The following is an 11063-nucleotide window of genomic DNA, read 5'->3' on the forward strand; positions in this document are numbered from 1 at the left end:
TAGAAGTAGTCTTAGTTGGCAGTCTGGGCAGGAACAAACATCAGAAGCTTAACGTGGCAGAGTTCAGTGAAGAGTCAGCAGATACTAAGCATCAGAGGGAGTTGGTGGGAAACACCTCTGCTTTGTCTTATGATGTGGGTTTTAGTGTAAAATTACTGCCTGCTTACAACAGGTATGAATTTGTGCACCTGTGACTTCAGGGGTCCCATGCATGGAAATATGTGATAGCTTGCAAGCTGTTTCAATCTCACGTGGGTTGTGAAACAGGAGAATATCACCAGATCTTGGAAGTATTGCTTGTAAGGATAAAGCCAATAGTCTTACAATCTTGGTTTGGGCAGAGTGCTTAACTATGGACACTGTGCACTTCCATGCTCCATGCAGTTAGCTGGATGTCTGACTGAAAATATTTCCCACTTAAAGTGTTGCATTGCAGTGCAATGCAACTTCAGTACTGAGCTTTACAATTGCTTTTCTGAACTCTTCCATTAGGAAATGGCAGCTGTTTAGGCTATAGAAAACCCAACCAACCTTATCAGTGGCTGACATATAAACAGGTGAGTATTGTACATGACAGATGATTTAATTTTGGATACTGTCTTGTAACACTAAAGTGGGGGAAAACTATCTTACAGGTTTTGGACAGAGCTCAATACCTGGGATCAGGGCTTCTGCAAAAAGGATGCAAACCATCATCAAACCAGTTTATTGGCATTTTTGCTCAGAATAGGCCAGAGGTAAGCAACAAATTGAATATTCTTTCCCAGAATATTCTGACACCCTGGGGAGAGAGGAGGGTCTGTACTTAAATAGCTTGAGGCCACATGAGGAACAATCACAACTGGCTTTTCCCTTCCCAGTTCTCTTATTACTGACTGAGCACATACCAGGCCAGGCATGTAATACAACGATCTTGAACCCTCACTACTCTGAGAATCTCATGGACATGCTCCTTACACAACCCCCACTGCTAATGTGTGCATGGACTAGTCAAGCTGTATGAAATCTGTAGGTAGTCCTGTCTTGTGAGGTGCTAGTTTTCCTTAGCTGTACTGTTTTCTCTCTTCAGTGGATCATTTCAGAGTATGCCTGCTACACTTACTCAATGGTTGCTGTTCCACTCTATGACACTCTGGGGCCAGAGGCCATTGTATATATTGTTAACAAAGGTAAATATTGACTTTCACTATTTTGTAATGATTTCTCTAAGAAGCTTTGTTTTGAGAAGGCTGAAGTTCAAGGGAATTTGATGCAAAAATCAGAGTAGCTTTAACCTTACTGCTCTTATACTTTTATAGACGCTTAATTTCTGTAAATGAAGCTGCTTTGCAGGGGACATGGTTCAATGCCTAGAACAAGCCAGTGGGCTTTCTATGTCTCCTAGTGTCTTGAGTGCAAGTCCACTGAAGGCCTGCTAGATCCTGTGGACCATCCTGCAGTCAGAGTGCTCAACTATTTGCCATTTGAGGTTTTGCAATCTTGAACTCCCACACTGCCAAACAATCAGACAATGCAGACAGGCTTGCATGCAAATTGAGACTAGATGTGTGTCTCTGACTTAAAGTTGTAGGATGTAAAGAGTGGAGAAGGGAGGGGTAAAGATATATGCCTAGATCTGTTTTATCTATCTGGTTAGGGCCTGTTGTCTTACAGAAGCAACAACTAGCATGCCATCATGGAAGAAACTGGTGAGGAAGCTTGAATAAATCTTCAAACTTTCTTCCCCTGGTCTCAGGGGAGATATGGGGTGAAAAAAATATCCACTGCTGCCACAACAATCTGGGATCCAACCCATAAACAGGATTTGCCAAGCAAAATCACTTCAACAGTTATGCTGGTGAATCTTGCAAACAGGTCTTGCCTTGGGACTACATAGCTGTGACTTACTAGGCTAACGGGGAACCAGCAAATCCAATTCTTCTGCTGACTTAATAGGAAATGCTTTTGTAATTGCATAACTCTCTTGCACATGCAGGGAAGCTGAGGCATTAACTCAAGAATTTTAGCTACCTCTTCCAAACAGGTCTAAATTTCTTTTAGATTTAAGGAAGATGGATAAACCTAAACAATCAGTGAGGACAATTATGAGCTTTTATGGCAATACCAAAAGTTTAAATGCTTATCATCTTGACTGACTGAAGATATTTGTCTTCAGTTCCTCAGCGTTTGCCTTCACTTTGTATAGCTAGAATCTCAAGTTTGCCCAATCAGTTGGCTGTGGTAGGAGGAACCTTCTTAGCACTGTAAGCCAGCCACTGAATCCATATGAACAAATGCAAATGGCTTTAGAACAAACCAATGCTATGTTCTAAATGTATGTGCTACTGAGCTGTCACTCACTTGCCTCATGTCTTCTAAACAGACTTCTGAAATGTAATTTCTTTTCTGTAGCTGACATAAGCATAGTGGTCTGTGACAAGCCTGAGAAGGCACAGATCTTGCTTGAGAACTGTGAGCAAGAAAAGACCCCATGTCTGAAGACTGTCATTCTCATGGATCTCTTTGATAAAGAGCTCAAAGACAGAGGAGCTAAAGTGGGAGTTGAAATTCTAGCGCTGCAGGAGGTTGAGGTAGGTGACTAGAGGCTTCTGCTTGATCTTGCAGAGGACTACCTTGCCAGCTAGACATCTGGGCCTTCTCTGGCAACAATGACACTTTAATGTAAGCATTATCCAGTTGTCACACCTGTACCTGAGATCTTGATGAGCAGTCATTTTGAAACTTGGTATATTTAGCCAAATGGACTTGCAGAGTTCAAACCATTGACTAAAGTTGTATCCATATGTTGTGGACAGTCAGTATGCATTAAACTGAAGACTTCCTTAGCTTAATTCATGGTGCAGTTGTAACAGGATTTATCAGGCTTCTAAGCTCACAGATGAGTCTAATTGAAACTGTAAGTGCAAATTACTGGCTGCTTTGACATCCCAATACTAGGCTTAATCTTCCAGATATGATGCACAAATGTAAAGTATAAGAGATGTGGCCTACATCAAATAAAATGAAAGATCTCCACTCAGGACTTCCAAATTCCTTAAATAGTTCTGATCACTTTCTACACACTCAAATTCATACTTTCCACAATGCCAGGAGTCAGCTTTTCCAAATTGTGTGTATTAAATTCAGGAAGACCAACATCTCCCTCTGAATGAGACAGAGTATCAAGAAGCAAAGTAAAAACAGATGTTGCATTTGAAATGCAATTACCTATTCATCTACTGTTGTTGCATGTCTTTCTGTTGCAATTGTTAAGCTGTGTTTTCTCTCTAACACAGGAGCTGGGAAGAAACAACATCAAAGAACCAGTTGTAAGTATCTCTGTGGAACAGTTATAAACTTGCAAAACTAGTCTCTGAAAAGACCTCTTGCCATGCTGCTAGTAGAGGAGGCTGGCAGGATTTTTTTTTGTATCTTGTTTTTTTTTGAATGAGACAGAGTATCAAGAAGCAAAGTAAAAACAGATGTTGCATTTGAAATGCAATTACCTATTCATCTACTGTTGTTGCATGTCTTTCTGTTGCAATTGTTAAGCTGTGTTTTCTCTCTAACACAGGAGCTGGGAAGAAACAACATCAAAGAACCAGTTGTAAGTATCTCTGTGGAACAGTTATAAACTTGCAAAACTAGTCTCTGAAAAGACCTCTTGCCATGCTGCTAGTAGAGGAGGCTGGCAGGATTTTTTTTTTGTATCTTGTCTTGCTGTTTCCAAACAGAATTCCTGGTTCACCCCACTTTAGGAAGTGTATGTAAATACTGATAAGCAACATAATCCTTACTCTGTTGACCTTATGTGGCTTTTTCCCTCTAGCCTCCTAAGCCTGAAGATCTTTGCATCGTGTGTTTTACCAGTGGAACCACAGGTAAGAGAATATATAGTGATGCTTCCCCACTAAAACTGCTTCCCCACTAAAACTACAAGTCAAGTACACTAAGACAAAGCTTCTTAGAGCTGGGGGGAATAGCCAAATTCATGTTGTCTTATCCTATGAAAAATACAGAGTATTAATGTTAGAGATTGGTTGTTTAACTGTGTCTGTATTCTGACCCACAGGGGCTAGAGAAACATCTTGTTTCAGCATTCTCTATGCTACTCCTAATTACTCTGCTGTTTCAGTAGACGCTTCCTTTATATAATATCCATAGCTGAAAGCACTCAAGATGAGGCATTTTTATGATCTCTTAAGACAATGCATGCTATGACTGAGCCTAATACCAAGACAGTACAAACTGAGCCAAACAAGACATGGGAAACTGACAGCAGAAGCAGTCAGAGCCACAGCTGACTTTGCTCGATCTCTCCAAAGGTAACCCTAAAGGAGCCATGCTGACACATCAAAATGTTGTTGCAAATGCTGCTGCCTTCCTTAGAAGCACAGAGGTAAGCTACTGCTAATGGTGATCTCTAGGCTATGTCACTCAGTCATGAAACTAGCTTTAACGTGGGCATTTTTTGCAAACCATTCACTCCCAGCAAACTCATGCTTTCCTAAGTTCCCATATTTCAATGGGACAATAGTATTGCAAGAAACTTGGTTTAACCTTGAACAAGAACTTCTACACAGAAGTTATTCTAGAATGAGTCAGCCCTAAATGCCAAGAGTACTAAACTACCCTATTTCAAGTCTTGCCAAAACACAAAATTAATCTAGATCTCAGTTACAGCTGCAAATTTTGAAAAGGTGGTAGATGAGCCTGAGTTGCTTCAGTCATTTGAAGTGTCTATTTCAAAGCATCCAAATTGATCCAAACTTTATTCACTTAAGAGCAACTCAAGCAGCCATAGGGAGTACTAACCTACTTCTATTTCTTTCCCCTTTAGAACATAATTGAGTGTACATGTTCAGATATCACCATGTCCTATCTTCCCTTGGCTCACATGTTTGAGAGAGTTGTACAGGTAAGTACACTGTGCATGCTACTAAGCTTCTGTAGAAGATCTTGGATGTATGAATTAGTTCAGACAGGTAACACTTGTTAGAAGCCATACCTAAATGGTTAAGACCACTTACCTAAAATAAAAACCTCTGAACTGACTAAATAATGCCTGGTTACTTCTCCAAGATATGGCTACTATTTTCATTAAATGAAGCTTTGTTCTTCAGTCCAGCCTTACTGAGTCTGTGATTTACTAAGAAATCAGCAAGGGAAATTAACAGCATCAAGACCTTAGTCAAACACAGTGAAAGTTAATACATGAAGAGGAAGCAGTTTAAGACCAGTGGATTTAGTACTCGGAGGTAGAGAGTGGTATGTTCTCCACTGTTTACTCCGCTGGGCTGTGTCATCCTGCCTGTTTCCTAAGCTGAAGTTCTAGTCTTCCAATTAATGCAGTTCCTCCAGCGTGTTGTGTAAGTAAAGCTTCCTACAGGGAACATCAGCAACTTTGTGGCAGGATCTAACTCTTCTACATGTAATGGTCTCCAGATCAGTCTCTTAACCTCAATTCCCAACCCAGTATTCAAAAAAGAATATGTATTGTCCTATTCCTTGTCAAATTGTTAAATTCTTCTGTTGCCTTGTATTGAAATTTCTAGGTATCTCAAAAGATATCAAAACAGAACAGCTGTTACAAATGTGGTGAAGCTTATATTAATTGAATTCAACCATAATGTGAAACTCTTGTTTTGTGGTGCTCGTGGACTACAAATCAAAGTTGCATGCCAGAACTTAATCTAGCATCTGAGCTTCTATAAATCAAATTGTAGTAAAAGGTATGATAGCCTTCTGTATTTCCTCAAAACCTGTTCACACAAGAACTTTCCTACCACTGGGCACTGGAAATCATGCTGCTTTCCACAGACAAATAATTATGGCTAAAGAAGCTAAGAATTATCCTTGACTAAGCTTAGTCTGGTCAATTTTTAGACTGTGATCTACAGCTGTGGAGCAAAAGTAGGCTTCTTCCAAGGAGACATCAAGTTGCTAACAGATGACATGAAAACCTTGAAGCCAACACTATTTCCAGTTGTACCAAGACTGCTCAATAGAATATATGACAAGGTATGTGAGCAATTTTAGCTAAATTATCTTTGTGTCCATATATCTAAGCAAGCATATACAAGTTTAGTTTCATATTGAATGCATCATTGCATTACCACTAGTTAATTAGTCCTTTGCAGGAAGAATTCTTTAAAATCCTTTCTGAGGAGATGGCAAGAGTCCTGGGACCTGGAGTATAAGAACAGCGTATCCAGTCATGACCAGGCTAAGTCTGTTGCTGTTCAGAGACAAAAATTTTGTTTACTTTTGGAATGCAAATGAAGCAAGTGCAAAGCTAGAAGGATCCCTATCTCTCAAAGCTATGGCTGAAGTATGTCAGCAGTAACACAAATTAGTATTGCCCCGTGGTTCATCTCCTAGACCATGACAGTAGTGAAGACAGACCCTAGAACATCGAAGTAAGATATGGTGCCTCCTAACAAAGCAAGAACTGGAGGTACAGATGTGAGTTAAACTCAAGAGTCACTAATACTTTTCCTTGCAGATACAAAGTAGTGCAAAGAGCCCAGTGAAACGTTGCCTGTTAAACTTTGCTGTGATTGTGAAGATGGCTGAAATAAAACAGGGCATAATTCGAAATGACAGCATTTGGGACCAGCTAATCTTCAAAAAAGTTCAGGTAAGTTATTCCAAGTGTAAGCAAGCTGAGCAATGTAGTATTGGAGGATCTGATGGCTTCTATTTCACTTGTAGGAAACCATGGGTGGAAGAGTGCGTATAATGGTAACTGGTGCAGCCCCTATATCTCCCTCTGTCCTGACATTTCTTAGAGCAGCATTGGGCTGTCAGGTAAGCTGAGTTTTTTCTTAAAGTAAGACCTGTTTGGTTATGCCCAATAAGTGACCAATGATACAGCTGTGGTCCAGCCCAACTTGTTCCTGGGGAGATTGCTGTCAGTCTTCAGTATTTACAGGCTGCTTGATCTGAGTTAACTGTAACAGGAACAAAATTCTGCAGGGCTGGCTTCAAACTACACTACCAAAAAACTCCCCTGTAGGCTCTGGGAAGAGGAATAGAGCAGCAGAAATAGGAACATGCAGCACTCAAACTCAAGCAGCTGCCTCTGAGCTTTGTGGCTTATCCTGACAGTCAGCGAGCTCCCAATGTAGTACAGTTGAGAACAGAGTTCAGAGAATGAGGTGATCAAAGCAAGGTTTGGATAGGTGAACTTGAAGAACATCTGGTTACACCAATAAGACCAAGAAGTTTTAAAGGCTAAGATTGTCTTGGCTTCCTTCCTAAAAAGAAGACTTGAGCATGGGCATAGTTGAAACTGAGCTCTTTCACACTAAGGTCTTGATGTTCAAAGAATATTCATCCTTTCTCACACAGATCTTTGAAGCTTATGGCCAGACTGAATGCTCAGCTGGATGCACTTTCTCAATGCCTGGAGACTGGACAACAGGTATGGTAGCTGACACTTGGAAACTCTCCCACAGCTGTCAACAGAAAGTGGCACTCAAGCTTCGGTGCTCTACTGCTTTTAGTTCAATGAAAGTTAAATCCTGGGTACTTAACCTCAAAGTGATTCTTAGTAGCCACAGTCACCTGTATGCTTAATAGGTACCCAAATTCTTGACTCATGTAAGTGAGGATCTCTTGTATAAAGAGATACTCTTGTATAAAGCTGACATAGGTCAGCTTAGACGCTGTCTCAGTGTACAGGAAAGGAGTGTCTGTACAGAGCTGAGCAAACTGGACAAGGCTTTAAGAAACTAGCTTTAGCTCCAAAATGACTTGTCTGATATTTTAGTCATAATTCTTTGTGTAAAACATGATACTTGACTATTTTCCTGAAGAACTACCTGACCTTGAAGATCTAGTTTTCATCTTAACAAGGATGTTTTTAATATTGGGTATTCTAAATTCAAGGTCAAGTCGCTGTCTTTGAACACAGTAACTGCAGAGCATAATGAGGATGAAATGCAAATGAATACCAGGCTCTGTGAGGGAATTCTTTGGAGGCAAGGGTAATACATGGTTGGTGTGGTTGATTACACCAATAAATGGCTCTAAGCATTGAGACTTAGCTTATGCTGCATTAACTGTCTGAAAACGGCATTACAGTAATTTTCTTGAACATTTGGTGTCAGACTCCTTTAAACAGTACTGGTTCTTGCTAAAGCAGTGAACAAAGTGCCATTAAGTATGCCATTAAGACCTAGTCTTTCTAGCTTTAGATCAAATAGGGCCAACTGCTTAGCAGAATCCCCAAAACATAACTGTCCTTGGATTTTTTTTTTTCTCTTAGGCCATGTTGGAGCCCCTCTGGCTTGTAATATCATAAAACTAGATGATGTGGAAGAAATGAACTACTTCTCTTCTAACAATGAAGGCGAGGTAGGTACCATCTCCTCTGTGTGTCAGGAAATACTGAAACATAAGACTTGGTGACTAACAATGTTCTGTGCTTGCTATAGGTCTGCATTAAAGGATCAAATGTGTTCAAGGGTTATCTGAAAGACCCTGAGAAGACAGCAGAAGCAATTGATAAAGATGGCTGGCTCCACACTGGAGACATAGGAAAATGGTTGCCAGTGAGTAATTGCTTAATACAAACCATCCCTTGGATGTGAATTCCTGGCTAGTTTACAGTAATCTGAAAAGGTGAAGTGAATTCTAGGGTAAAAGCCTTACATGATATTTTGTTATCACTCACCAAGTAACTCCAGGCAAAGCTCCAAAGACCAATTAGGTTACAAGATCTCAGATAACCCCTGCTAGGCCAGTAGTTAAGACTACATCACTTCCACAATGAAGAACAACAAGGTGTCTTGGTTTCTGTCAGAGGAGAATAAAGGAGCTGTCTAATCATGTCCTGAGCTAACTGGAAAAATTAGACAAAATGCCCCTTCTCTCTGTAGAAAGCAAAGACCAGTTCCAGACTAGCATGTGCCTTTCATACCACAAAACCAAACCCACTATCTTCTGTTTCTTACAGAAGCAAGAGAGATACTTGAAACTAATGGCCTCTATCTTTAACTTCTAGAATGGAACACTGAAGATCATTGATAGGAAGAAGAATATATTTAAACTTGCACAAGGAGAATACATTGCTCCAGAGAAGATAGAAAATGTCTATATCAGAAGTGCTCCTGTAGCCCAGGTCTTTGTACATGGGGAAAGCCTGAGGGTAAGTGATGTTAGGAGTGAGCATCCTGCAAGATTCCTCCCACAATGAGTTCTGGAAGATCAGAGCACAAATGTATGCATGTACAAAAGTCCTTGAAGAAAATCTGTTCCCAAGAGTGCCATGTTTATAGGAATATCCTTTCAGACTTTTTAGGCTGTCTATAGCCTTCCCTCTTGACACCAAAGAAGAGATCCTGGAATGAAGTTACAAGATGGGTAAAAGTTAATTACATACTTGTATGGGATTTGTATGTCAGGCCATGTATGTTTCTCCATTCCTTTGCCACAGAGGTGTCACCTATGCTAGCAGAGGCCTTCAATCTGTAAACCAGCCAAAAGTAATTGCTGGAGTGTTTAGCACAGGTAATGGACAAACTGCTCTCTGAACTACTGTCAGAACTCAGATAAGTGACTTGAATGTCCTTGTAGCTACCTTCCAAATTCTGGGAACAGATGGGGATGTAATGTGGCTTAGTATAGAGATGCTGTCCACAATCAAGTTTGCATAGACAATCAATTTCAGATGCCTTATCTTGGTCTAAACATGACTACTTCCACTTGTTTTCAGTCTTTTCTAATAGGTATAGTGGTTCCTGATCCTGAGACACTTCCAGAATTTGCAGCAAAACTGGGAATAAAAGGTTCCTATGAAGATGTGTGCAAAAATCCAGTGAGTGGCTTTACCTTTTTAGTGGGTTATAGGTAGAATTTAATTCTGAAGTCCAATCTTGCATTGCTTTGACTTCATTTTTACCCACCTCTTTTGTAAATTTAATTGCCTTAATGCTGGGAGAATCATGCAAGCAGCCTTAAAGTAAAAACTGGAACTAAGTATAGGTGTCCCTTGATGTTTCAAGGGCTATCACCGCTTCTTTTCCAATGAGAAGAGAGACGCAATCTTGTAGTAGCCTTAATATGAGAAATCTTGAATGCTGAAATATGTACATGTATTCTTGTCAACCTCAGTTTTCATTGACTGGGCAATGGGCATGATCCTGAGTTGCAATTACAAAATAGCAGCTTCACCCACTCTGTTCCTGCTCTGTTTTGTCTAGGCAGTGAAGAAAGCTATTTTAGAAGATATGGTCAGACTGGGGAAAGAGGCTGGTCTTAAATCCTTTGAACAAGTAAGTACTTCCAAATCCTGCTTGTCACAAGCACCTGTATTACTAATGCGATGGCTGGGAAGTCTACATTCCTGTTAGGTCCCATCCTGGCACAGTCAGTAAGACAGCTGCCCAGGACAACTGATTGAAGTAGGCAGTGAAACATTGACTGGCTGCCTGTCTCTTGACCAAGACACAGGTGGCTGTGTAGGGCAAAAGCAGCAATTGCCATGAGGTGGAGTGGAGATTCACCATGGGCTGCAGGAGCTGTACTGTAGTTCCAGCCTATCCTCTTGCTGTGTCAGCCAAAAGCAGTTTGACTTGCATCAAAAAACAGTTTAGTTACTGGAGCTCCTGAGGCTAAGTGAGTTCTTGCACTGAGCTCAAGGAAGCTGGGAAGAACTGTTGTTTGTCCTCTAAGGGATTATGTAAGTGTCATGTGCTAAATTATTTTCTTTTAATAGGTTAAAGACCTGTACATCCACACAGAGATGTTCTCTGTAGAAAATGGACTGTTGACACCAACACTGAAGGCAAAGCGAGCAGAGCTTGTTAAACTCTTCCAGAACCAAATTGAGGCCCTCTATTCAAGTATGCAGGAATAAGTGGCTAATTTAAATTAAACTGCATGGAATATCCAAACAAATCTGTGACACTACATGACCTATGGGGAACACACACATGAGTGGAGGGGAGCAAGGAGAACTTAAATATATTGTTTCTGGTATCCTGGGAAAAATTACTTTCAGATGAAGATGGCTGTAGCATACCTGACAACTGGCAGTGTTCACATCTTGCAGGACTAAGCATCAGCTGTCTAGGCAA

General features: G+C 40.6%; 1 protein-coding gene across 2 annotated transcripts in view; it reads left to right on the forward strand.

Annotated features, from left to right (window-relative positions):
* ACSL5 (acyl-CoA synthetase long-chain family member 5) overlaps positions 1-10851 on the forward strand; it is a 12031-nt gene extending 1180 nt beyond the window's left edge. Inside the window, exons 3-20 of one of the 2 annotated variants that reach the window (XM_009277869.1) lie at positions 493-557; positions 636-737; positions 1070-1169; positions 2392-2570; positions 3276-3308; positions 3809-3860; positions 4305-4378; positions 4820-4897; positions 5866-6000; positions 6485-6619; positions 6694-6789; positions 7333-7405; positions 8252-8340; positions 8421-8537; positions 8990-9133; positions 9701-9802; positions 10188-10259; positions 10703-10851. In XM_009277869.1, coding sequence (XP_009276144.1) covers positions 493-557; positions 636-737; positions 1070-1169; positions 2392-2570; positions 3276-3308; positions 3809-3860; positions 4305-4378; positions 4820-4897; positions 5866-6000; positions 6485-6619; positions 6694-6789; positions 7333-7405; positions 8252-8340; positions 8421-8537; positions 8990-9133; positions 9701-9802; positions 10188-10259; positions 10703-10843 — 1787 coding nt within the window. In that variant the 3' untranslated portion in view covers positions 10844-10851. Of the gene's footprint in view, positions 1-492; positions 558-635; positions 738-1069; positions 1170-2391; positions 2571-3275; positions 3309-3808; positions 3861-4304; positions 4379-4819; positions 4898-5865; positions 6001-6484; positions 6620-6693; positions 6790-7332; positions 7406-8251; positions 8341-8420; positions 8538-8989; positions 9134-9700; positions 9807-10187; positions 10260-10702 lie in introns of both variants that reach the window. The other variant, XM_009277871.1, reaches the window with a different exon arrangement.
* The last annotated feature ends 212 nt before the right edge of the window (positions 10852-11063 follow it).

The sequence above is a fragment of the Aptenodytes forsteri genome, unplaced genomic scaffold (assembly GCF_000699145.1).
Source record: "Aptenodytes forsteri isolate BGI_AS27 unplaced genomic scaffold, ASM69914v1 Scaffold15, whole genome shotgun sequence".
Taxonomy (NCBI): Eukaryota; Metazoa; Chordata; class Aves; order Sphenisciformes; family Spheniscidae; genus Aptenodytes; species Aptenodytes forsteri.